The sequence below is a fragment of the Mesoplodon mirus genome, assembly GCF_964341445.2.
Source record: "Mesoplodon mirus genome assembly, chromosome: 3".
In the NCBI taxonomy this organism is placed as follows: domain Eukaryota; kingdom Metazoa; phylum Chordata; class Mammalia; order Artiodactyla; family Ziphiidae; genus Mesoplodon; species Mesoplodon mirus.
Window position 1 is genome coordinate 199,145,990 of NC_138978.1, and position 25,779 is coordinate 199,171,768.

At 63.2% G+C, this 25,779-nt stretch overlaps 2 protein-coding genes across 12 annotated transcripts in view; one reads left to right on the forward strand and one right to left on the reverse strand.

Moving 5' to 3' along the window:
• Positions 1–19,067, forward strand: part of PPP1R12B (protein phosphatase 1 regulatory subunit 12B) — a 212,006-nt gene extending 192,939 nt beyond the window's left edge. For 6 of the 11 annotated variants that reach the window (XM_082613524.1, XM_082613535.1, XM_082613533.1 and 3 more), the window contains 3 exons: positions 82–135; positions 782–832; positions 8,663–14,134. In XM_082613524.1, the coding sequence (XP_082469650.1) occupies positions 82–135; positions 782–832; positions 8,663–8,749 (192 nt within the window). In that variant the 3' untranslated portion in view covers positions 8,750–14,134. Of the gene's footprint in view, positions 1–81; positions 136–781; positions 833–8,662; positions 14,135–14,828; positions 16,385–16,711; positions 16,839–17,629; positions 17,765–18,021; positions 18,078–18,302; positions 18,515–19,016 lie in introns of those variants that run through there. The other 5 variants (XR_014293375.1, XR_014293376.1, XM_082613532.1 and 2 more) reach the window with 5 other exon arrangements.
• A 569-nt stretch (positions 19,068–19,636) lies between these two features.
• SYT2 (synaptotagmin 2) lies at positions 19,637–25,503 on the reverse strand (the record flags this gene model as incomplete). The annotated part of the gene is made up of 7 exons (XM_082612276.1): positions 19,637–20,090; positions 20,685–20,818; positions 21,509–21,626; positions 22,527–22,694; positions 22,866–23,396; positions 24,314–24,735; positions 25,332–25,503. The coding sequence occupies 7 exons, from the start codon at positions 25,501–25,503 to the stop codon at positions 19,884–19,886; spliced, it is 1,752 nt and encodes a 583-aa protein (XP_082468402.1). The 3' UTR covers positions 19,637–19,883.
• Positions 25,504–25,779: the final 276 nt, after the last annotated feature.

A 25,779-nucleotide genomic window follows, 5' to 3' on the forward strand; every position in this document is an offset into this window, starting at 1 on the left:
GGCGTCCAGTGGGGCTGGACTGGACGGGCCCTCTGGCCCTGAGACGCTCCAGTAACAATGTGTTCCTCCCGTTTGCACCAGCAGAAACAAGACAAGACCGCCGACCGGTCGTCGGTGCTGGAGATGGAGAAGCGGGTGCGTGTGCGTGGGGGGGAGGACACCGTCTGAAGGAGGCGGGAGCCTGCACGTCCCATCCCAGGGGGCGCCTCTCCTCTCTCTCTGACTCTGTGGACAGCAGTTTGGTCGCTGGTGCTTCGGCCTCCTCAGAGCTCAGGGCGGGAGGGTCCTCAGGGGGCCGTCCGCGTTGCCCTGGGAAAGCGGAACTGCGCGGGCTCGCCTGCCACGGCGTGTGGTCCAGGCCTCTGGACCCTTCCCGTCCCTTTGAACAGAGGGGGAGCTTCAGCAGGACCCTCTGCCCCAAGTCGAGGTCTTAGGACTCCGACCCTAAGAAGAGCAGACAGTGTGCTGGCCCTGACCGAGGTGGGGTGGCTCTGGGCCAACTGCCGACCCCCCCGACCACACTCAGAGTGTCTTTCTGGGGGTTGACATTCTCGGGTTGGGAAAACTCAGATTTATCTGTCGATGAACCCTAGCTTTGACTTGAACCTGGGCATATAATGGGTTCCCATCTCCCCTGATTGTGTTGAATTTGGAAAGCAGCTAAGTTTTAAGTTCTATTCCCATGGCTTTGGGGTCCGGATAAGTCGGGGGTTGGGTGGGGCAGGGTTTTGACTCCTTTCCAAATCTGTCAGATGCTCAGCAGTTTGGTTGTGTTGAACAGGAGAGGCGAGCCTTGGAGCGGAAGATGTCGGAGATGGAGGAGGAGATGAAGGTATGGAGAGGCGCGCTTGCCGTGTGCCTGCACCCAGGCCTGCGGGGCGGGTCACGGGCAGCCCGTGAGGGATGCAGGCATGGTGAGGACGAGGTGAGCCTGTGCACGGCCCCTACCCTGGCTCTCAGCTCGCCCGGCGCCCCTGGGGCCCCTCATAGCCTTTCTGGGGACAGACGTGGCCTTTGGAGTAAGGGGATGTCGTCCAGCAGGCTGGAGGCAGACCTGAGCGGAACTCATAAGGTTTTCTCAGCAGCAGCTTCACCCCGAGGGAGGGACGGGTGAAAGGCTGAAGCCGGGTTCTCAGCTCCTGGCCCCTGGGGAGAGCCTGGGAAGCTGGAGCCGGGAAGGCACGCAGGTGGAGCCACTCCTCCGTGGAGGGCAGGCTGAATCTCCTGTTGGTCTCCTGCCCCCGCCCTTGCCCCTGGAATATTCAGCCACATCTCCCTCCCTGGGGACGGTCACCACTGGGGCAGTGAGTCCTGGGAGCCGCACTCGTGCTGCCCAGGGGAGGGGGAGAGGGAAGGGGCTGTGGGAGTGCATGGGACCTGGGCCTTGGGGCTGCAGCGCGTGGGGCCGCGCCACGGTGGCTGGGTGCCGCTTGGCTGCTTTCCTCTCTCGGCGTATCTTCACCCGTGAAACACACGCCTCTGGCTCCTGGAAGTGTGAGCAGAGCCCTCAGGCCAGGAGCCCTCTGGGAGAGATGTTTATTGCTCCCATGGCCTGAGAAGTTTGGTTCTTTACTGAAAAAAGTTGCTCAGGGCTCAACAAGGTCAAATGCCCGGAATCCTGGTCCTGGTTGGTCTGTGTGGCTGCTGTACGAGGGAGGGGCAAGCCCTGTGCGCGCTCCACGCTCTCCATCCCGGACGTGCCGGGACGCCCGCACACGGTGTCCGGCAGTGCCGCCTGTGTCTCACGAACAGCCAGAAGCAAAAATAGCTGGTGGTTGCTTCTCCAGCTGCTGGTTTCTCCAGACCCGCCTCACCTGCCGCTCAGAGCACGTTCGCAGGCTGGACAGGTCTGAATGCAGGTCCACGGCTCACAGTTGTGCAGGGGCTCCTCCATTTTGGAAGCCCTTGTGTTAAACTATCTGTTGGCAACGAACAGGACGCTCATTAAGAAATGGCCCAAACGCCGATCAGGAGCGTGGATAAGGCCCGAGCTGTTGCCTTGTAGGGTCCTTGAGGGCCCAGGCTGCCTTGTACCCTCCAGCCGGGAGGCGCTTTCTCATCCATTCAGCCCCACACGAGGGCTGGATCGCAAGCCGCAGGGGAGCAGCTGGGTTCCCCCCCACCCCCGATTCCCGCTCTGAGTACAGAGGCACCAGGCACCCTTGGGGCCATGGGCTGGGGCAGGTGCGTCTTTCTCTCTGTCTCATCAGCCTCTGGGGCTGAGATTTCATGAATGAGGTTGTGAGTCCTTTTCTTTCCTCGGTGGAGAGCAGGTACACGGAAGCTCGTGCCCCGCTCAGCCCTGGGTCCTGTGCCCGCCCACTTCAAATTCAGGCAGAGCCTGGCTCCGGCCGTCCAGGCCCCACACCGGTAGGTGTGCTGACTGAAGCCAATCTTCTTTCAGTTAAAAAATTCCTTCATGAGTCAGATGCCCGTGTTCTGTGTTGCCAGTTGCAGACCCCTGGGGGAGAAGCTCCTGCCGGCTCAGGCCTGAGCACGTTCGCTCAGCTCGAAGCCCGGCCAGTTGAGCAGACAGCCCCGCTCCACCCAGGGACGGGGGGGGGACGTGCCAGCCGCCCGCCAGCCGACCTTAGGGTGTTTGCGCCTGGACCCTCCTTGGGGACAGAGACTTCAGACGTACAGACTCAAGCATCGTGAAAACTGGTGTGCTGGCCTGCAGGAGGCTCAGGGGATGCTTGGTCAGCTTTCAGGCCCTTCACGCAGACAGCAGTCTGTGGGGACATGCGTGGATGCTTGGTAGCCAGCCGCAGTACACCTGTACTGTCGCACCCGGGGCCCGGTTGAGCTGAGGGCGAGTGGACCCGGTCCAGTTTGTACAGATGCTCAGACCCTCCGGGCGTGGTCCGCAGGGAACAGCGACTGACCTCCAGTGAACCCTGAGGAGCCGGGGGGCTCAGGGACAGAAAGGGACTCGGGCCTGTTCCCCGCCTCCGGGAACTGTAAGGTGGGCTCGCCCGTGGGGTGTGGGGCTCCGTGGTGGTGACACAGGCTGTGCCTTTTTGGTCTTTACTTGGGACGGTCGGTGTTTATGGACTCTCCCCAGGAGAAGCGCACGCGAGCTGGGCTGGAGCAGGGTTGCGTGCCAGCCTCTGCGGGGTGTGCGGGTCAGCATGCCTGCGTCAGGCCGGAGAGCTTTCCCATGGCGGCCTCCTCCCATGCCTCCTCCCCTTGCCCCAGGCCCTCGCGTGGGAGGAGCCTGGCAGCCAATCCCCCATGAGATTGCTCTTGGATTTTTCGATCTCCTTGCCCTGGCAGCCTCCCCGGCCACCCTGCTCTGTGCCCTCCCACCGCCTCCCCACCACGCCGTGTTCTCAGCCTGGCTCCTACGGCAGCTTCCTGCCTTTATGGCCACATTCTTCCCCTTAGCCTGCCTGTGCACACGTTCACAGGAATCGTCCTCCTAGTTGAGCGTTATTCCCCAGGAGGCAAGGACCGCTTCATGTCAGGACCATGACTGCCTTGAAAGCTTCGGTCCAGTGTCAACGCCAAAGAAGAGTGAGAGTCAGGGGCTCTCCGTTGGTTCTTAAATTTGGTCCCGCAGGCTGCACCGCGACCCTCTGTGTCCTCTCCCGGCCGCTCCCGGCTGCTCAGAACTGTGTGGCTGCCCTCCCTTTTCCCAGGGTGGCGATTCTCCCTCTGTGGGGAAGGAGATGCAGCCGCTTGGTCTCTCTGCTTGTTTTCCTTTTCACTGTTTTCATCTTCACACTGCCTTTCATTTTCTTGCTTCTTTCACTCCCAAACAGCTATAACTCCTCCACCTTTCATTTCTGTCCTTCCTGTCCACGTGGGCAGGAGAGACTTCCTCTGGTGCCCGGCGACCCGTCTGTAGTCACCACAGCCCACAGGATTGTCATGTCCGTCTGTGAAGCCCCGTTCGCATGACAAGACCGCGTTCTCTCTCCCAGAGCTGGTGGCCTCAGCTTCAGGGTCAGAGGACTCTTAGGAAAGACTAGTGACAGGAAGCAGGCCTGGCGAGGACTCCGTTTACCGCCGGCTTTAGATCCTTGTGGGACACAGAGCTTGGGAAGCGTGGCTTCGGGCGGGTGGTTCTGTTCCATTTGCAGCACGTGCTGACAGCTGGACTGGCACGGGCATCGCTCACCAGTCCACTGTCGTTGGACACGACGCCCCCCACCTTTGTGCAGAGCTGCGATTCCACACAGGAGGCTGTCGGTGGCAGCTTTAAGTAGCTCCCGGCCTCTTTGTGACCCGGGCAGAGACAGTATAGTCTGCCGTGGGTTCCCTGGTGCATACGCTCCCGGAGCAGGTGGGGGCAGGTGGGCAGTTCTTGATCCTGGAACAGGCGTCCGGGAAGCAGAGGAGGCCTGGTGATGATGCTTCCAGGAAAGGGAGAGGGCCTCCTGCATGTGCGCCTCCCACAGAAAACACTTCTTTGCCTCGTTCCATTTTTTAAAATGAGAAATAAATGAGGTAATAGAAAGACGCAGAAAGAACACAAGTGGGAGTCGGGGGCCAAGTATGGGGGGCGTAGGAGCAGAGTGGGGAGCAGGGCAGCAGCGGACTTGGGAGGAGCCCCGGGCGTCCGGGGCCGGCCCCCACCCCCACCCCCGCCCCGCCCACCATTCCTCTGGCCTCTCTCCTTTCCTTTCTTGCATGCGAACTAAAAACAAAAGCAAAACGTCAACAGAATGTCAACGTGGTTTCTTTGTCCCACTTTTCTCTCCTCTGGTCCGTCTGTCTCTGTCTGCCTGTCTGTCCCTCGTGTCTCACTCTCTGCAGAGCCTCCACCAGCTAAAACAGATTCAGACCTTGAAGCAGATGAACGAGCAGCTGCAGGCTGAGAACAGGGCCCTGACCCGGGTTGTGGCCAGACTCTCGGAGGCCATCGAGGGCTCGGACCCCCAGGGGCTCTAGTCCTGCCCCCTCCTCCCCTCCTCCACTCCAGGCACGTTCCCTCTTGTTGTTGGTCCCGGGCTCTGCGCTCGCCCCCCAGAGCCTGCATGCGGGTTCCTGTGAAGGTTGGTGGTCTGCAGACGCGGCACGGGCCGTGACGACCCAGGGCCGGGGCCTGGCCCGGGCTGCCGTCGGTTTGGTGCGACTCTTCCCCTAGAGACGGAGCGCGAGTCACTCAGCCAGACGGGTCCACGCCTACCTGTGTGTGGACACACACACGTTTCTGGGGGGAGGTTAGAGTCTCAGTCAACAGCAATCCAAGTGCAACCTGGTCCCTGGAGCAGTCGGGTTGCGCCTGGGGTGACAGTGACCAAGGGCAGGGGCCACATGTTCCAGACACCTGGGGGCTTGAGCACATTTGTGCCAGGCACCCCTCAGAGGCAAAGGCCCGGGTGTCTGTTCAGAGCTCCCCTGCTGGTTCTATTGTGCAGCTGGGCTGAGAACCACGGCCCCAGGGCCTGACAAGAACCGAGCGAGCGCTGGGGGGGGCACTGACCCAGCCCCGCTCCGCCCACCCCCTGCTGGGTCTTTGCCTCCTTCTCCCTTCTTGGCGGGTGTTGCCCTCCTCCTTGTCACAGATCTGGGCCTGGGGATGTGCCCTCCCACGGCCAAACTCCCAGCCCCACTGCCAGCAGGGGGCTTGCAGAGGAGGCGGCAGGTGAGGGGTGGGGCTCGTCTTTACCTGAGAACCAGGAAATGCATCTTCTGAACTTGACGCCTCTCCCTGGATGTGGGTCTGAAGGCAGGCTCGCAGATGGCTCATTTTCCCACCGTGGCGGCGTGAGGGGTCCTCACTGCTGAGCAGTTTCACTCTCTGAAATGAGTTTTTAATTTGTAGCAACAATCTAATTAGTCCTGACCCAGGCCTGTTCTTCTTTCTGCCTGTCTGCTGTGTCTTCGGGGTCAGTAGCTGGCAACTAGTACCCACTAGATCTGAAGCACCCGAATTACTGTCGGGCGGAGCTGATACCCTGCTGGAGACGCTGTGACACAGAAACTTGAGAGGGAGGTGGCCCGCGGCCCCGAGCAGCCTGCCGGCCCTCCTCATGAGAGCACATCAGGGCCAAGCTTCACGCCACGAGATGAGCCAGCTTTGACCTGGGGCGGATGTGGGGCCCCCAGAAGATGGCCCAGTTTTCTCGGTCTCCCTCCTGGTGGGGAGGGCGTGGAGTCAGGAGGGCTGGTGGCCCTGGAGGCGGCTGCCGTCTGAAGGCCAGCACGCTCTCATTTATTCCCCATAACAGTCCCTTTTCCTATGGGAAAAACCAAGTCACAGAAGAAGTAACTTGCTCGAGGTCACTCGGAGGGTACGGGGCAGGCAGGCCAAGGACGTCAGGCTCCGGGCCGGTCGCGAACCCACCACCTGGCGGCCCTGGCGTGGGGGGAGGGGGCAGCCTGCGGCCCCTCAGTGCCAACTCCCCAGCAGGGCCACACGGAGAGGCCTGCCCGGGTCACGGAGAAACCCACAGAAGACGCGTGGGGATCCCGTGGGGTCAGGTTCCAGCATCCACAAGCGCCGTCTTCCTGGAGCCGGGCCGTTGTGTGCGCATCGCCGTGTCTGCGGGCCCTTGAGAGGCGGGCGTTGCTCAGAGACCACGCAGCTTCGGACCCGGGCCTTCGCCACCCAGCCCTTCCCAGGAGGAGCCTGCCGTCCCCGCCGACGGGTGCTCGGGAGGGCCGGCCTGCCTCCGGTTTGGGGGTCTCCCGGGGCCGCGGCACCGTCGGGACCCCACGCCCGCACGCCCCTCACCCAAGGCTGGAAGAAGTGACGTTGGAGAAGAGGTGCTTCAGTTTATTTGTCCTTCACGTCAAACTGAGGCAAACCGGGCACTTAGAAACGAGGAGGCTGTGCAAGCTCGTCGTGCGCGGCGCCTCCACGGGTGTCCGTGCATGGTCGTCCCGTGCTTCACATGGGGCTCCGAGAACCCCCTCCGCGTCCTCCTCTCCCCCCTGAGTCCGGCTTCCTCCGCGCCCCTCCCTTCCTTCCTGGCGCTCCCTGGAGCTGGCCGCGGGGAGCTCGGGCAGCTGGGAAAGTGCCTTGGCCAAGTTTTTCCCAAAGAATTGAGTCTCAACGCGGACATAAATCTCCAAGGCTCGAGGATGCGTTTGTACATGTTTTTGAAGGGGAGCGGTTCAGATCCGACCTGACGAGCTGCCAGCGGTGACACACGGCCTGTCCCCACGTAGAGCTTCTTCCCACCCGGGGCTCCCGTCGTGGGAACACGGCCTGAGGGTCTCGCTGGCGCCCAGGCTGCTGGCCCCGGGGTGCCCTGGGAGGGCACGTGGCAGGGGAAGCGGAGGGAGGCCACGCCGGCGGGCTGCTGCGAGCCTCTTGGCTTGAGTGTCTGGGCAGTTGAGGCCAAGGGAGGGAGGCCAGCCAGGCTCCAACGGTGTCAGGTCAGAGGTCAGAGGACAGGCCTGCTCCGGTATTTCCTGGATTAACGCCCTCTAACACTGCATGCGGTCACAGCTGTGGCCCCCACGGAGCCCCTGCTTTGGGAGGGACGAGGGTGGGGATGGGCCTCTTTAGATACAAAATGGAAAAGCCAGAGAGGAGAGCGGTGTGCCTCAAGCGGCACAGCTCACGGGTGACGAGTTCCGGCTTCTGGGCCCGCGACTGCGTCTGCAGGGAAGGGGTGAGCCCTGGAGTCAGCGTCCGCTTTCCCCTGAGGAGCTGTGCCGCGCTTCGCTAGTGATGCTGGACTCGGGCCCTCGTTTGTGGACCTGAGGATGGCTGTACCACAGACCCTGAGGCCGTCCTGACGCTCCGAGTGTTCTCTGTTCCCTCGATACCAGTGCCTCATGTGTCTGTGGTCCGTGCCCACGAGGTTACGTCTCCCTCTGCGACTTAACCTGCATCTTTCATAAGAGGCCGAGGGAACGGTTCTTTACGGGGATCTGACGGGCCCCTGGGTGCTAACAGCAGAGCCAGAACTGGAATTAGCCCGGGGAACGCGGCGGGGCCTGTAGGTTCGAATGACCGACCAGAGGACACTCGCCGCAGACAGATGTGGGTGTGGTTTTTTGTCGCCTTCACGGTGAAGAGGCGCTTTCCCTCTGACCTGACCCTCTCCTGCTGCCGGCAAGGCTCACACACCAGCCGTGCCCTCACCGGGACCCGTCGGGGCTGTCAGACGCCCCACGCTTGCCCAGCCTGGGCTCGGGGCCGCTGCCCCCTCGCTTCACAAGTTGCGCGACACAGCGTGATGGTCCGGGGAGGCCGGGCTGGGAGAACAGACGTCTCCACCCCCATCTCCCACAGCAGAGCCCCAGCCCCCTTTGGGCATGCTCGGGCTCCTGGGTGTTGGGGGTTGACTGTGGACACGTGTGCTACGGCCAGCGGGGACCTCAGCGGGCTCCGGCACACGGCACCAGAAGCAAGACCCTAAGTCGTCTTGGGGGTGTGACGGGAAAGCCGAGCTGTGCCCCCCACCCCGCGTCCCCGCCGTCCCTCCCTTCGCCCCCTCGCCTCTTTTGACCCGTCCCTGTGTCCCCAGCACGCGTGGCGCTGCCCTGGTTTCTCTGGACCAGAGTGAGTGCCGGGGAGGAGACCCTGGGACAGTTACTCGTTCAGGAGGGGCGCCGCGCACGGGGAAGGGGCTGTTCCTGCCGTGCGTGCGGAGGGGCTGTGGCCCCACGCGGTACCGTCACCAGCCCGTGAGCAGGACGATGGGCGCTGGGCCACCGCCACCGGCCGGACTGACTCGCCTTCCCCCTCCGCCCGCAGGTCCTGACGGAACTGAAATCTGACAACCAGAGGCTGAAGGACGAGAACGGCGCCCTCATCAGGGTCATCAGCAAGCTGTCCAAGTAGACCGGGCGCAGGCTTCCCGGGAAGGCGCCGGGCCCCGCCTCGCCCCCACCGGCGCCCACCAGCCAAGAGGAGCCAGAGGGACCTTTCTCTGGCCGTCGTCCAGTTACCGCCTCTGCACGCTCCGTGTCCCCTCCTCTGGCCCCCGCCGCTGGGTTTCAGACAGTTTTAATCGAAGCACGACTGCGATCCTTCAACCGATAGAGCCCTCTGGTGGAGGCCTCGGGGTCGCCTGCCAGCTGTGGACCCGGCCTCCAGCTGCCGGGCCACTGGTCCACGTAGCACTTGGTCCAGGCCCCAGCCCTGTGGCCACCGCCATGCGCTCTGACGTGGGACACACGTGGGGAGGCCTCTGGAGCTGCCACCACTAGCTCCAAGTCGACAGTGACTCCACGTCGGGGCCCCTTCTTGTCCTTGCCTCTCAGGAACTGACTTTCCTCTAACTCCCGCCGGTGGTGGTGGAATTTTTTCTACCAGCAGCCCCGTGGCCCCTGACTGGTCTAAGCGCCCGTCCCTTCCGTGTCTGGCCCTCTCCCCGGGGCTCGGGTGACCAGGCTTGCCCCTTCCCTTTCTGCCCTTTTACTTTCCTTCCTCCATCCGCCCCGCGGTGCGTGCCCCAGGGGGTGGGCACTGGCACAGAGCACCGACCCAAGTGGTGTGCCCAGGCAGCGGTACCGCCAGCCTCTCCCCGGCCAGGCCGGGCCAGGCTCGGCTCCCCGCCGTCCTCCCCACGCAGCGTTTCTCTGCGAGAACCCCCGCCTGCCCCACCTCCCTTTGATCTCGTCTCCTCTCCTGAAGAGAAGTGGCGCCGCTGTGAGGAGGCGTGGGGGGCGTCTGAGGCGCCCCCCCCCATGCCTTGTGCTGTGAGCGTGGTGGGCTTGATGGTGTCGGGAGCATGTCCAGGGGAGAGACGATTGTTTGCTCAGAAGCCAGCAGGAGGAACGAGTCTGGACTCAGAGTGGCGAGAACCGGTGGCCAAGACTGTGTCCCAGGGATCCCACCCTGCGGTCAGGGAGCCTCTGGCGGCTGTGCCTTGATCGCTCGAAAGCTGGGCGGCTTGGATGAGAGTTGAGGTCTTCCTGAGGGTCCCCCTGTACCATGACAGCCCTGCCGTACCTGCGGTTGGGGACCCCCAAGGTGCTGACACTCCCCTGGACCTGGAAGTCGGTCCCCACGTGCCCTGCTTTTCCCACCTGCCCCGTCTTGGCTATTCTCTCTGGACAGGTGGCTCCCTTGGCCCAGCACAGAATTAGGTCATGAGTTCTTGATGATGCTCCAGTATTAACACTGAAGTGTTTGCTTTTTGTCGGCGCTTTAGCCCTCGGCTGGTTTGAGCGTGCAGGGCACTTCGGGGTTGCCGGAGACATTTCGTGTGTAGCAGTCCGTCCTCAGCATACGCCGCCTCTGTCTGGTTTCTCTTTCCAGCCCCTTCCATGGCCCTCAGAAGCGTCACATGCTCCTTAACCCAGAGCCATGATCAAGGTCCCAGTTCGGGATAGGAGATTTGTCTCCTGGGGCAGAACGCCTTTCTCAGAGTGTGCAAACTCGTCCATGTCTGGCCATTTCCTGCGAGGAGCGACGCCTGGGGGGGGGATTTGTGTCGTCGGGGCCGGGGGAGTTGCATGGGGGGGATGCTGAGTCAGAGTGAAGTTTCATATCTTCCACTGTAGCGTTTCCTTTGTTCTGGGGGAGGGGACCGGGCACGAGGCCTTGACCTTGACCCTGAGTCTCTGGCACACCCTGGGTGCTGGGCCAGGACTGGCATTGGCTGCCACCTCTTTCTCAGGAAAAGGAAACTGAATTATTAGGACGTCACCTGGACTCTCTTGCATCAGGCAGACCAGGCAGAGGGGCCGCGGCATGCCCTCCGCTCCGTCTGTGCCTTTCGGGGGCGCGGGCGGCTCTCGGAACCCGGTCAGGCTGTGTCCTGCGCCTCCCTCCAGCCCTTCTGTGTCAGGCCTCTCTCCACTCAGGAAGCCAGGCTCTGTGGCCGGAGCCCGTGGTGTGGACCGTCCCGTGATCTCAGGCACTCTCTCTTATGCAACTAACTCTGTGAGACAGACTCTGAATCTGGTCTCTTTCCAGGCTGTGCTGGTCTGCGAGGGGATGGCCAGGGGCCTCCTTGCTGCCTCTGGGGTTCCACCCTGTCACCACGGTGCCTGGATGGGTGGTCAGCGCTGGGGGGAGGGCCTCGTCGGCCTTGGCCAGCGGTTTTCTGGACAGGTTGCACCTCTGGGAGTGACAACCAGCCTCTGAGAGCCTGGGTCTCTGGCTGAAGCCTCACCGCTTCTCCCCCTTGTGCCTGAGGCCCCAGGCCGGGCCTTGGGAGGGTCTGAAGGAAGGACGAGCCCTGGCCTGTCTCCTCGGCCCACTTGCAGGGCGTCAGCTTCTCTGCTTCCCTGCCCTGAGCAGATCGTGTGCATGTTGGCGCCACTTGGGATGAAAGGCGGCTGGAATCCCACTTCTAAGCCTGGGGACCCCACCAAGGTGTGTGTGAACTGCCAGCATGGAAGGGAGCAGCTCGTTTCCATCTCCAGGTTTCTGGCCCTGGAGCAGGCCTCTCCCACCCAGACGGACACAGACAGAGGGGCTTCCCAGCTTCCAGGCCATCGTGTGCCTCCAAAGGGAAAACCTCGGGGACTCAGCAGCTGGGCCGGTAGGGAGGGGGCCCCTGGTTCCATCCACTGGGTGAGCGCTGGCATCCTGGCCTCCAGCACTGCCCCTGACTCTGGACACGGCGGCCAGCGGTCCTAGGTGGTCCTGCCCCTGTCGGGACCCAGTTACAAGTACAGAGCGTGGTCCCCATTACTGAGTTTTAAGGCAGGTTTCAGCACCTCGGAGGGTGTGTCTCCTGACCCTGTAGGAAGGCAGCTGTGGCAGCAGAATGAGGCCGCGGAAGGGACCGGGCGTCGGGGCCCGGGGCCAGCGCCTGTCCTGACCCGCCGTGCGGCCGTCTGCGAAAGGGGCCGGGTTGGTGGTCCTCAGGACCCACTGTTGGCTTGAGAGTCTGTGATTTGTTGACTCCTAGGGAGACCAGAACATTTCTCACTCAGAGTTTTTGCTCTAACTTCAAAAGTTCTTTTCTTCTCATTCAGATTGTTTAAGAGTGTGTCAAGGTGGGAAAGTGAATTCAGTATGGAGCGTAGTGGCCATCCCTCCTGATGGCCTGGTGAGAATATGCAAACCCGCAGGGGTGGAAACACGGCCTCTGGATGAGTGGTTCTCACAGGAGGGGCCCGGCTCCTGGCGTCCAGACAGCAGACCCGCTGTGTTTCTCCCTGCCGGCCACTCAGTCTCAGCTCTGCCTTAAGCACCAGAGGGCCTTCCTCGAGGAAACCCCAGCCTTTAGTTTTGTGGGGCCATCAGATCTGGACCTGGGCTGTCGCAAGCTGAGGTCCCTCCCCTGAGCAGGGCTGCAGGGAGTTTACACCAAAGGCTGCAGGACCGAGCAGCCCCCGGGGAGGAGGGGGAGGGCCAGGGTCTGGGGCCCGCATCCCTCAGCCTCCAGCCAAGCCGAAGCTTCGCTCAGCCTCCCGGATGGGTATGTGGACTCTATCAAGGATGGCCATTGACCGCTTGTGCTCTGATTAGATTGGGCACTAGGTCAGCTTCACTGCGGCCCCGGGAACCGTCACTGTCACAGCTGCTTGGGAGTGAGGTGGGCTCGGGGGCCGAGAAGAACCAAATAGAGAATGTGGACCGGCTGGTGGCTGCGTAGCAGGCGATGCAGCCCTTCCTGTGAGGGTCGTGGTCGGACGTCAGGTTGCGGAAGGGTCCTGGGAGCCGCTCCTTGGGAAGTACATCTAGAGACAGACACTGCTGAGAGTTGCTCAGATCCTGCCTTAGGAGGTTTCGGGCTTTGGCTCTTGCTTCTAGCCTGTGTGCATATGCGTGTTTGCTACGTGGAGATTTCAAAATGCAGTCTCATCACCCAGTTTCATCCAAGTGTGTTATTCTGTTAACTTGTATCTTTTGCTTCCCCCCTCCGTTCCCCAGAGGGCTTCTCTCTGAGCTGCTTCTCCAATTAATCTGCTTATCATTTTGGACTGGGAATCTGCAGAGTGATCTTTTCTGTTACTTCTCCACATTTTCCCCTAATGCTCCCAGTAAACTTCTCCTGGGTGGCCCTTTACGGTGACCTTACGATGCTCCTGTCTTTGCAAAATAAACACACCTTTCACCCTCCCGCCTACTCTCACCTTCCTCCACATTAAGTTTTTGCTTTTCTCACTTGGAGCTGATGGTGCTTTAGAGGAGAGCTTGTCCATGAATCAGCCCCGACTCTTCTGGTTGCAAAGCTGACTGGCTGTGCCACTTCCCCCTCGAAGGTGAGGTTTGGCCGTAGCCTGGGCAGGGCCCATGGGCAGCCTGGCCTCGTCTGCGCAGCTAGAGACTGAGTGAGTCCTCAGGAGGGCACCGGGCAGTGCCGGTGCATCTGGGACAGTGGCTCATCTGCTGTTGCCTTGCAGGAGCGGGTTCAGGGCCTCGTTGAAGCCTCGATGGTCTCCCAGAAGCAGGACTCGGGGTGCGGGCAGGTCCTGGACGTGGGGTGCTAGGCTGGCCTCTGAGCCTGACCTGCTCTTCTCTCCACACCGCACTCTTCTGGGGAGGGGACTCGGAGGGAAAGACGAGGGGCTCAAGCCAAGACAGCAGGAGGTGGGCCGCAGGGGTGGGGGTCCCCTTGCACCCCTGAAAGGCTGGGGCTGCCGTCAGGCTGGCACCCAGGTGGGGGAGGGCGAGACTGTGTCCCCATGTCTGACCATGGGGGACTCTGACTCAGGCTGCAGCGCTGTGGTCCCCCCTCATCCCCCTCCGTTCCCTCTGCCTCGGTCTTGATCAGTGGAAAGAGCTGTGAGACCCTTCCTGGGGTCTCCACACCCCCATTCCAGGGGTCGCGTTTTGTCTCTGTTCACCTTGCCCCCACCTGACTTCCCCTCCAAGAAAGCACCAGATGGACCGTTTTTCGGCTCTGTTGTAAATACACGTGGTGGGGATAGGGGTTTAGGGAGGGACCCAGATGCGCTTTGTGAGCTGAATGTATTTTTATGCAATTTTGAGTGGCCTTTCAACTCTGAGATGAATGATTTTGTTTTTCTGGTTGTTGTTATATAGTATTATTAAGTATTCTGTGTTTGAAAGTTTGGGAATAATAATATCCACATCTACATGATGCCTGTAAACACAACAGTATTTATAAATAAGTAAATTAAATTGTGTTTTCACTTTGTGACTGTCTTCACAGTTTAGGAAATGGGGTTTGTAGAACCTTCCCTAGGGCCAGCCTGTGGTAGTTTCATGTCACCATCCTTGCCACTGGGGGCCTCTGTCCCAGGGACGGCCACCGGGGCCAAGGAGGAGCCTGGGGGGGCTCCCAGCGTCCAGGGGTGGGCACCGGTGCTCTCACCCCGGGCGGCCGGGGCCCTGAGAAGGTGGCTTCCTTGGGTTCCCGGGGTCTCTGCCCTCTGCTCCCTGCAGGGCCACCGCTCGGTTCAGGGGAGCCAGAACCCTCCAGGGCTCCAAACTCTAAAGGCAGCTGGCGGGGGTCACTGGAGGTTAAGGTGCTCAGCCGCTGGCAGGTGGGCCAGGGTCGGGCCCTCCATCCGTCCTAGTGCACCCCATCTGGTTTGCTCAGACCCCGTTCACACCCAGCGGAGGCCCTGTCACCGAGCTGGAGGTCAGGGAGGTGAGGGAGGGAGGCGTCTTCTCCCCCGCGGACACCCGCCTGCTGGCCTGCGGCCCAAATCAGAGGCAAAGGATCTGGTCTGGAGTGAGGGCTCCTCTGGGTGCCCTCTGGGCCCGGGCAGTCAGAGGAGACTGGTCATCGCCTGGAGGCGGTGAGGCCCAGCCCTTCCCTCCTGAAGACTCCCCAGCCCTCGCACTGGGCTGGCCTTGCCCCCCTCAATCCCAGCCTCACAGGCTCTGCCTTCTTGTCCCTGGAGCTTGGCCCTGAGCCGGACGCCCCCCCTCCACCTGCTGCGAAGGGGCTGCGGGGGCCTCCCTGAGGAGACGGCCCCCAGATCGCGGTGAGGACGGGTCCCCCTTCCAGGTCTGGGGGTGGTGCTGCCCTACCATCTCTTTCCAGAAAACTCTGAAGCCCCGTCTTCGGCCTCAGGAGTCACGGACGTCTGAAGAAGTCGGCTGCGGTGAGCTAACCGAGGGCTTGTAGGAACCATCCCTCCTCTGACCCCACCCCAGGGCCAGACGGTGGCCGCGCCCCAAGCCTGGCTCTGCTGGCAGCGGGGAGCTGAGGGTCTAGTCCACCCCAGACCCCGGGAGGCCTTGCCCCAGCAGCTGCCCTGAGGGCCCACATGCCCACCGCCCACCTGGACCTGGTCTGGCCTTCTGGTCTCTCCAGCCCCTGAGGGAAGAGCCGTGTCCCCAGCCTCACCCCCCGCGCTGACCCTGGGGGCGGCTCTTGCCCCCCAGCCCAGCAGGAACAACCAGAGACCGCCCCCAGCGTGCTTTCAGCTCGTTCCTTTAATAAGGAGATGCCGCTTATTACAAAAGAACATGTTGACAAGAGGTGAGACAAGAACAGAGTCCACGTCGGGGGGTGGGCCATTGCCAAGCAGGGGCAGGGGCTAGACATGGGTCCTTCCTGGGACGACGAAGGCAGGGGTCCTGGTGGGGCTGCGCGTGCCAGGGGGCCTGGGGCCTGCCCACCGTGGTCTTGCAGCCTTCAGACCCCAGGATTTCAGAAGCAGCGGATCCCGTCCTCAGAGGGGAGGTGCCAGGGCAGAACGTCTGGCTTCTCGGAAGGGGTCCCAGGGTCCCGATGGCTGAGGGGGGCCCTGTGTACCCCCGGCTCCCGCCGCCCCCCAGCACAAGGGGCCTGGCTCGTAGCACACAGGGCCCACCTGCGGCCTCGTCAGCACTCCTGTCAGACCCCCCGCATCTCCCCCTCCTCCCATCGGGGCTGGCCGGAGGGGTCGCCCCGTGTGTGGCGTTCCTCTGCACCGGGGCCTGCGGCTACTGTCCCTCCTGGTTCAGCGTGATGGCTCGGGGCCTGGGGCCCCCTGGCCCCTTTCCACCTCCCGCCCTCCCACGGGACACCTGGCCGGGGCCGGGCCGGGGCGCTGGCGAGGGTCCCTCGTAGCCAGAGCCGCCCGGCCACAGGAGAGAGCATGCGGGGGAGCTTGGCCCACCATGCTCTCCAGCCCCCAGGGTCCCTCCCCACTGCCACCCTCGGCCCCCCAAGCCCCCAGTGTCACGTGAGCAGGGCTGGTTGTCCACCCGGGCGGCATCAGGGACCTGACCACAGACCCAGCCGCCAACAGGTCCTGAAAACCCTTGTCACCTGCACGGGGTCCCCCCACGGCCCGTCCACCCCCCCACGTGGAGTCGGATCGCGACACCAGGTGAGGGAGCCGGGCCAGCGGGGGCATCTGCTGGGGCCCGAATGGGAGACCTGGACACCATCCATCCTTGCAACGTGGGGCTGGGAGCAGGGGTGACGACAGGTGAGCCCTTCACAAGTGTCCTGAGGGGAGCCCGTCAGAGGGGCGCAGGAGCTCTGGGAGGATGGCCCCGCAGGGGCCCCTGTATGGCTTTTCAGTGAACTCAGTGGGAGGAGGGGGCACACCACACACACACAGGACACAGGGCTGGACGCGGGGCGCCGAGGGTCAGCTCTGCCCACGGTCCCCTGGTCAGACCAGGGCTGGAGGCCAACTTCCACCAGCGCATGGTAGGGCAGGGGGGCCGGGGTGGGGGGAGGACTTTATACACAAAGTCAAAGGAGCAGCTCAAGTTGTGTAAAATGGGGCTGGGGGCACTCGGCATTGCCATGCGGTTATTTACAGAGTTGAGACATGCATCTTGGTGGGACGAGACCAGGGTCGTGTTCACAGGTGACCACCCTCTCCGTGAGGCTCAAATGGCTTCAGAAGGTTCTTGTTTTGTTGTCGCTTAAAAAATATATTCTTGTGTCTTCAAGTCACAGTGTCCCCCTTCCCAATATTGCAGCTCGAAGAATGGGTCGAATCCTGGAGACCTGTCCCTGCCCCGAGGCTAGGGGTGAGGGCGAGGCAGAAGTGGCCGCAGGACTGGGCAGCCGGACAGAGCACGGATGGCGGGGCAGCCTGAGCTTCGGGTGAGTCCCAAACAACGCCTAGGAGGGACTGACTTACACTTTGAAATTATTGGTTGTTTATCTGAAATTCAGATTTAACTTGGTGCCCTGCATTTTTATTTGCCAAATCTGGCAACCATGTCAGGGGGCTGAGGGTCACAACGATCAGGCCTGGGGACCCTCCCCTGTCTGCCACCACCCAGGGCTCTGAGGCGGGAAGCGGGATGGAGCGGAGGGAGACCCAGGGACAGCCTCTCTGTGGGGCTGGGGGAAACGGAAGCCAGACCCGTGGGGGGCGGGATGCCCTCCCCCGCCAACCCCAGGGGCGGGCCCCCCAGTTCGCTCACCCACCACCTCCCACGGCAGGGTTGGCGGGGCAGCTGCAGTGACCCCTCACCCCCACCCCTCACTGAAGCCCCGGGCCAGCAAGACCATCTCAAACCGATTCTAGAAGCACAAGCTACGTATGGTTCCCGGGAAGTAAAAAGACCAGGCCTGAGGCTGCGTGAATCCCTGCTGTCCCGTCCCCCAGCCAAGCGCCCCGGAACGTCACTTCCCACCCTGCCTGGCACTGGTCACTCATCATCTGGGGCTTCCCCCAGCTTCCCCCAGCCCTCAGCTTGCACGGCCAAAGTCTGAAAACGTGCCCAGAGCCCTGGCAGAGTTGGTTCCACTCTGGAATGATTATTCAAGGAGAAAGGAGGAAACAGAGCTTTCTGGCCTCACCTCCAGTTTCTGGGTGGCACTGGGTTTCGTTTTTCACGGTTTCAGTCCCTTTGCAAAAATCGCTTCTACTTTCCTCTCTGCAATAGACTTTGGGAGTGAAAACGCGCAGCCTGGAGGCCTCCGGAACCCCTCATAGCCGACCTTAATTCTGTCCCACTCACGGCAGGATCCCGACACCCCAGAAATAAGCCTGGTGGCAGTGAAGGTGCTCTGTGGACTGGGTAAGAACCCTCAGGTGCAGGACACTTAGGACCAGTGTGTTTCCCCACCTAGTTTGTGGGCCCGGTAGACGCCTTCTGCTCAGACGGCTCCTCTGAGGCAGGGGCCCAGCCAGGACCGGCCAGAACCCAGGAGAGCGCTGCTCCCCTCCCGGGTCCCCTCGGCTCTGCACTGGTGCCCACACTCAATCTCCCTGCCCCTGAGGCTGCCCACTCGAGGTGGGCCCAGAGGCGTAATCCAGCCGCGTCTCCGGGCCCAGGACCCCCAGAGCAGCAGACGTGCCGCGGATCCTCTCTCCTTCCCGCCGGGAGAGAGGCGAGTCCTGGGCTCGGGAGGGTAGACAAGAATCCCAGATGGTAGAAGGTGGTCGGGAAGGGGCGGGAGAGTGAAGGTGGAGGGCGAGAAGTCAGCTCTGTGGGCCCGGGGGGAGGCTGGCGGGGAGGGGGCCCCGAGGAAGCACCAAATCCCATAGCTCTGCAGGGGGGCATCCAGGCCAGGCCAGCCCGCTGTGGCCCCCCAGTCCTCACTCTCATCCTACAGCCCGGGCCCTAGGACCAGCCCACAGTCTTTGTCAGGTCCCATCTTCTCGGCATCAAGTGAAGAATGACTTCCCGAGGACCAAGGGCCACGAGCAAGGCTGAGCCCCACTTCCCAGCTGCTGCTCCCGGAGGAGACGGCTTCTCGTTCGCAGACGGGCAGGAACATGACGCCTGCTCCTTTCGGACAGCGAAGGAGACGTCCGTCTGCCTCAGGTGCCCGCAAACGCCAGGGGGGCCGGGCGGGGTGGGAGGTGCCACGTGTGCTGGGTAAGAGGCGCAGCTCTGGCTCTGGGAAGCCTTGAGCGTTCTGCGCCGAGGAGACGGCCAGGGCCTGCGGCTGCAGAGACGAGGGGGGCTGAGGGGGGCAGGGGGCCGGCCTCTGGCCACAGGGGCCGGATGCTCTCGCCCAGGCTGCAGGTTTGGAAGGAGACTCGATGCACACCGGACTAACGTATATATGGCTTTTTATCAATGCTGGGGACACGAGGGGAGCAGGGAATGAGCACAAGTGACCGTGGGGCAGAACCCGGCCCACGTCCTCTGCCACCGTTCGGAATGGCCGCCCTGCACCCCGGGGTTCACAGCAAGTCCCTCAGGAATGCTAGGAGGGGCCTCCCCGCAGGGCCCCTGGGAAAGCTCAGCCAGCTGTCCAGTACCTTCCCCTTCTTACCTGGACCTCAGGGGAACTAAGAACCTGTAAACCTTCCTTTTCAAGCCCCCTGGCTCTGAACAGATACCGTGTCTTCAGACAGCGCCGCTCCACTTTTTGATTAAGGGAGAAGCATGGGCGGGAGGGGAAGAGATGCCCGTGACCGCTGGCTCCCGTCCTGGCAAGGGAACCGGCATCTGGGTCTCCCACCGCAAGGGCGAAGACCCGGCAGTTTCATTCTGGCCTTTCTGGGAAACGGGTCTTCTGTTGCTTTGCGGTTTGACATCACCCGTCAGCAAGCTGAGGTCACGGGACGGACAGTCCCCATTCGAGGCCGGCCAGCGTAGCCTGCAGCTCAGGTCTGTGGTGTCCCGGGAAGCCCCGGCAGCAGCAGGAGGTCCCCGCCGGCACTGGGCTTTGGTCCTGGCTCTGCACAACCCAGCCTCCCCGTCTCGCCTCCCAAACAGGCGCTCGCACGCAGCGTGGCGGCTCCCCAGTCCGCGCAGGATCCGGACCCTTCTGCTCCCCCGTGGCGCCCCGGCCCCGGCCCTCCACAGGCACGGAGGACGCGCACACGCGTCGCTGGCCGCTGGTTGCCTTCCGTCAGGAGTCAGGAGGTGCTGCCGTTCCGTTGGTCCGGATCGCTCAGAAAACAAAATGCCACCACTTTCTGCCAGGAGAGCCTCCCTCGGGGTGAGGCCTGGGCGGAGCTTTGGAGGAGGAGGGTGGCGGGCATGCAGCGAGGAAGCTCCCGGGGCGACGACGGGCCAGGCTTCTCTCACCTCCGAGGGGCCCTCCTCAGCCGCCGTCGGAGGGAGGGGGTCTTTAGAAAGAGGACGAGGGCGGAGAAACGAGGGCACAGCCGCACACAGGTGGGCAGCGGCGCCTCGGGGGCTGCCCAGCTGAGGTAGCGGCGGCTCTGGAGCGCGGCCCCTACTTGTTCTTGCCCAGCAGCGCGTCCACCTCCTCCTCGGGCTTGAGCGAGTGCCACTGGGCGATGGGCCGGCGGGGGTTGGCCAGCATGTCGGACCAGTGCCGCAGCTCCGTGCCCGTGGCGTTGCTGCCCACGAAGATCTTGCCGATGGCCTCGTTCTTGCCCAGCTTGTCGTAGTCTAGCACGGTGATGACCACCTGGACTTTCTGCAGGAGGGAGGGAGGGGGAGTGGGCAGGAGAAGGGGGCCGGCGCCCCTCCCTCCCCAGCTCCAGCCGAGCGGGCACACAGAGGCGGGGACCGCGCCTTTGACGCATCCTTCGCTTCTACCAACGACTGAACACAGGCCCCCGGCAGCGTGCTGAGCGCCTGGGAGCAGAAGGGCGGACACATCCTCGCCAGGTGACAAAGGTCACACCCGAGAGGCCAGCACGAGGTACCTCGGGACCTCAGAGGGAGTGACGTCCGGCTGGTCAGTTAGGGCAGGCTTCACAGAGGAAGTGACACGGACTGGGAGGTGGAGGCTGAGGATGTCTCCAGGCGGAGAGGAGAGGACCCCGGGCAGGAGAGCACCGGCTTGGGGGGGACGGGGGGGAGGTGGGCATCCACTGCCTCGGCGGCTGCAGCCTCTCCACGCACGCGCCCCGCCACCGACCTCGAGGCCAACAGGAGGTGTCTGTGAGCAGCTCCCGCTCACTTCCCCAGAGAAGGGGCGGGCTGGGACGTGCCCGTCCGTCCGTCCGTCCGTAGCGGTCAGTGGGGGAGGTCGCCCGCCCCACATCCACCCCTGCCAGCCCAGCACCTGGATCTGCTCGAAGGGGATCTCGAAGCTGAAGGACTCGTTGAAGTACGGGTTCAGGGTCTTCTTCTTCACTGTCGTCTTCTTCTTCTTGAGCCTCTTGCCGTTCTGCATCAGGTGGATCTTCACGTAGGGGTCTGTGCGGAGGCAGCCGGCCAGGCCCTGAGCACGCGCCCGGCCCGCCAGCCCAGGGACAGCAGAGCCAGCTTCCGGGCCAGGGCGGCCAGAGGCTTCACCTCCGGGACCCGCCATGGCTGTGGCCGCCTGGAGCTCTGCTGGGATGGGCCTGTGCCGGCGCTCGGTGAGGAGGCAGGGGGCACGTCAGCGACCCCCCCCATCCCATCCTCCCGACTTTGTCGATGAGCCACGAGGCCCAGAGAAGGGAACCCGTCTGCCCGCGGTCACAAGGGGGCTCAGGGACAGAGCTGGGCTGGCGGGAACCTGAGCACTTCAGGAAGGCGGGCAGTCGCCCCCCCAGCCCCGCCCAGAGCCCCTTCCAAGGCAGAGCCGCCCCCATCTCCCCCCGTAGAAGGTCCCGGGCGCGGACGGAGGGCCTGCGTCGGGCCGAGCCCTCCCACCACCTGCCCTCCCTGTCCCTGCCTCCCCTGGAGGTGACGTCCCCGACCCCTTCCCTCCAGGGCCCACAGGGAGAGAGCGGAAAGGCAGCTCTCAGCAGGGCTCCCCGCCCTGTCCTGCCCTGAGGACCCAAAGCCGCTCAGACAGCCTGTGTGTCCCACGCGTCTGAGGCCTGCTGTCCAGGTTGAGGGCTCTGGGCCACGACCGGCTGACAGGTGCCCCCCGACGGCAGCCAGAAGCCACGCACACACCTGAAAGGCCACCCACGTCCATCTTCTTGAGGTTCTTGGCCTCCAGGATGCAGACGGTGAGCTTCCCAGCCGTGGGCACGTAGCGCAATGAGGTGCAGATGTCACCCAGCTTCTCTGGCTGTCGGGGGAAGGGGACGAGGTCAGCGCAGCAGCGCCTGTGTCCAGCGCAGCTGACCCATTCAGGGCCTCAGGCCAGGGTGGGCACAGCCCTGGCCGCGACGGGTGGACACTGCAGAGCTGAGGACAGGCTGCTGGCAGCATGGTGCCGAGGCGGCTCTGGACAGGCGTGGGGCTTGCCGGGGCCCCTCCCAAGCCTGGCAGGCGGCGGAGGGGGACGAGGCGTGGACGCAGTGCCCGAGGGCCATTTCCAAGGGCACGGGGAGCCCCCCTTCCTGGTCACAGACATCCCACCTGCAGAGCGAGCGGTAGTCCTCCAAGCCCTCAGCATCCCTTTCCTTGTGTTAGCGTCACAGGGCAAGGACCTCGTGACTAGCGAGAGAGGGGGCTCCTGGGCCCGAGAGCTCGGCCGGCGCCACGGCACAGTCGAGGCTTCTCAGAGGCGGGCCTCGGGGCCCAGGCTGGCCGCCTCGCCCACATCCCGGTCGGGGTGCTGACCCTTCCTCCAGGCGACCTGAGCCCCGAGGTGAGGAAGGGCATGCCTCACATGCGCGGACTCGGCCAACACACTCGGCTGGTGCTTGGAAGGGATGGTGGCTAAATGGAGGCTTTGGTACACAGTAGGTGCTCAATAAATATTCGGCGAGTGAGTGCTGTGGCAGTTTCTAGGGAGACAGGCCCCCCTTGCTGAGAATCCTCTAGAACAATGTGGGCTTTCCCTGTGGGTGAAGGAGGTCCCCACGTGGGTCGCCGGCCCTAAGTGGGCCCAGAGCCGCAGGAGAAACAAGAGTGACGCGTCCTCGCGTCCTGTCCACCTGAGGTGCCCCACCAGGTGGCTGATCCTCGTCGGCAGACAGAGCCGGGGGTGTGGGGCAGACCCGCCAAGCTCTCCCGCCCTCACCTCCTCCTTCTCTCCGCCCTGCAGGTCCCTCCACTCCTCGATGGGCTGCCCCAGGTCCACGGTGTTCATGGGCACCTTCACCTCCCCGATGATGTCGTGTTTGGAGAAGCGGTCAAAGTCATAGATGGCCATCACCAGGGTCTTGCCCCCCAGCTCCTGGTAAGGCACCTGCAGGGCACAGGCAGGATGGAGGGGTCAAGGCAGCTCGGGGCCTCTGGGGGCCCTACAAGACGCCTGCCAAGTCCGCGGACACCCGGGCTCGGGTCCAGGCCGAGCTGGTTCTGGGCCTCAGCCACAGCCCAGGACCAGGGGAAGGTCCGCAGCGGGCCAGCCTGTCACCTTGAAGGTGAAGGTCTCATTGAAGGCGGGGTTCAGCGTCTTCCGATGGACTTTGGTCTCATATTTCTTCTTCTTGTCTGGAAGGAGGAAGACCTTGACGTAAGGGTCCGAGGTGCCGCCCATGTCCAGGGCGGGCAGCTCCGCGGCCTGCAGGACGCCCACGGTGAGCTGTGGAGCGAGTGGGCACCGGGTCAGCCCCGAGGGGCGGGCGGGTGCCAGACAGGAAGTCGGTCTCCACCTCCCTCCCCGGGGAATCGGAATAACATGGGGGAGACGGTCGCCGTGAGGTGACTGGTCTGCCCGAGGAGGGCGGTACGTGGACGGCGGGCAGCCTGAGTGCAGCCCTTCTTCCCTAGAGCTGGGGTGCCCGCCCCGTGGAGCCCTGGGGGCTGTCCCAGCCCCGCGCACCTGGTTGGCCTGGAAGTCGTAGTCCAGGGAGAACTGCAGCTTCCCCAGGTTCTCTGGCTCCTCCTCCTCGCCCTCGCCCTCGCCCTCCCCCTCCGTCAGGCCCGTCTCGGCGTCGTCATCGTCCTGGGGGGCTGAGGAGGGAGGGTAAGGGAGAGAAGACGGGGAGCCTGCCCCCGTGCAGACCCCGACCCAGAGCTGGGGGGCCTCCGTCGGGCCCACTTCCCCTCAGCCCCCAGCCCAGCCCTGTCCCTGCAGGGCCAGCACAGCCCAGATGCCACACGGCTTCTTGAGTGGCAGAGCCTCCCTGTGACCCCCGGCCCCCCCTCCCCAGTGCAGGCCACCACGTGGGCAGCACGTACCAGGCGTGCAGTCCGGGCGTCCAGGCCAGGCGAGTCCACAGGTGTGAGGAGAAGGGAGAAAGTGGTAAGAAAAACCTGCAGCTCAGACCAGCCTCATGGCAGGGTCGGGGCCCCCACAGGCTCACAGGCACACGCACGTCCACGTGCGTGCTCACACACGCTCTCACACGTGTGCACGTGCACGCACAGACTCAAAGGCCGCAGCCCCTGGCTGACCTCCTGAGATCAGCCCTCCTTCCTCCCTCCACACTGATTCCTTGAGCAAGAACTTCCTCCCAGAACAAACATGGGGAAAGTGAGGCGCCCAGGGCCTCTGCAAACTTAAAAGGAGACACAGGTACATCAGGGCCTCTCCCAGGCTGACCCCCTGCTCCCTGAAAGACAGGGAGAAAAGCCACGTCCTTGTGGACTAGAGACGGACCCACGGGGCCACAATGGGGACGTGGTCCAGCAGCCCTGCCGGCGGGAAACCGGTCGCACGATGGTGGCTTCCTGGTGGGCGGGGGTCTGTCTTTCCAGCATTCTGTCCCAATGGCCTCCTCTGAGGTCAAGGACGGTCCCTGCTGACCCAAGTGAGCCCTTCCCACCCGGAAGGCATCGCAGGGCCTCTGTTCCCCCAGCCCCCCGGCCCCACCTACCTGGCCCCCCGGCCCCGCCTACCTGCCCCCCGGCCCCGCCCACCTGGCCCCCGGCCCCGCCCACCTGGCCGCCCTTCATGTCCTTCATGTTCATGGCGTTCTTGGCGCCCTTGCCCTTCTCCTTCTTGCTCTTCTTCCTCTTCCAGCAGCACTTCTTGCAGATGCAGAAGCAGCAGGCGAGGATCAGGAGGCCCAGGAGCACCGCGATGGCACCCAGCGCCCAGCGGGGCACTGCCCACGGGGACACACGGTCAGCGGCGCCTCCTGCAGCCCCGACCCCGCTTCCGCACCCCGCCTTGTAAACCCACAAGTGCTGTGCACGTGGAGTTGCACAGCTCGGTGCCCTCCCGTCTGCCGCCCCAGTGGGGACAGCCTGTGACAGGGACAGCAGCCAGGCGCACACCACGGGGACCCCATCTGGGCTCTGCTGAGATCTGACAACTTGGATCCTTGGAACTGCAGCTCACACGAAGGATGGGATGGTCCTCATCAGACCCCGGTGGGGGAGGAAGGCCCGGCCCTCAGGCGCAGTCCTGAGAGGGCTGAGCCCCTGCCGGGAGGCCAGGCTCACAGGGGCCGCGGGTTTGGGGGAGTACGGGGAGGGGCGGGCCGCGGGCCGGCCGGGGCTGCTCTCCGAGGTGCTGAAGCACCGCCTCCCGCCACTGGGGCTGCTCCCCGAATCCGGACCTCGGGTTTCTCCCCACAGCCTTTACCAGAAATCCAGGAAGCAATGGGGGTTTCATTTTCTATCTTGCAAAATAAAGTAGTTTTAAAGTATGACTGGAAAACTTGAATAATGATTTCTGTTTCTTAATTTTCTATCTTCTTTTGGTTCCATCTTTTGACAGATTTCTAAGTATAAGAACATTTATCCCCCTGGGAGGTTAGGGCACATAAACCCCCTTGTTCCCTTCATTAGTGCCAGACCACACTGCCCCCCATTCCTGAAGGGGATCCCCAAGTAACCCAGCCTCGAGTCCAAACATTAGGAAAGATCGTGGCTGTCACACCCCCATGGTGCCCCCCCACCCTCGCCCCAAGCCGCACAGAGCGATACTCACGAGGGAACTTGACCATCTCATTGAAGAATCGGTCCTTCAACGTGGCAAACACGTCCCCCTTGCCCTCCCTGGCGCCTCCGCTCTCGGTGGAGTTGTCCATGGGCGCAGCAGGCATGATGGTGGTGGCGGGAGCCACCATGGGCTCCTGGTTCCTCTTGAAGATGTTCCTCATGGTGGCAGAGGGACGGCTGTGGGTGAAGGGGGCAGGATGAGTATCCCACGGGCCCGAGTGCAGACGGCTCTGCCCACGGGCCAGGAAAGGCTCTTCCAAAAGCTAAAGACTTTATGAATAAAGGCCATTACAACAAACCCACAGCAAACATTCTCAATGGTGAAAAAATTAAAGCATTTCCTTACAATCAGGAACAAGGCAAGGATGTCCACTCTTGCCACTCTTATTCAACATAGTTTTGGAAGTCCTAGCTGTAGCAATCAGAGAAGAAAAAGA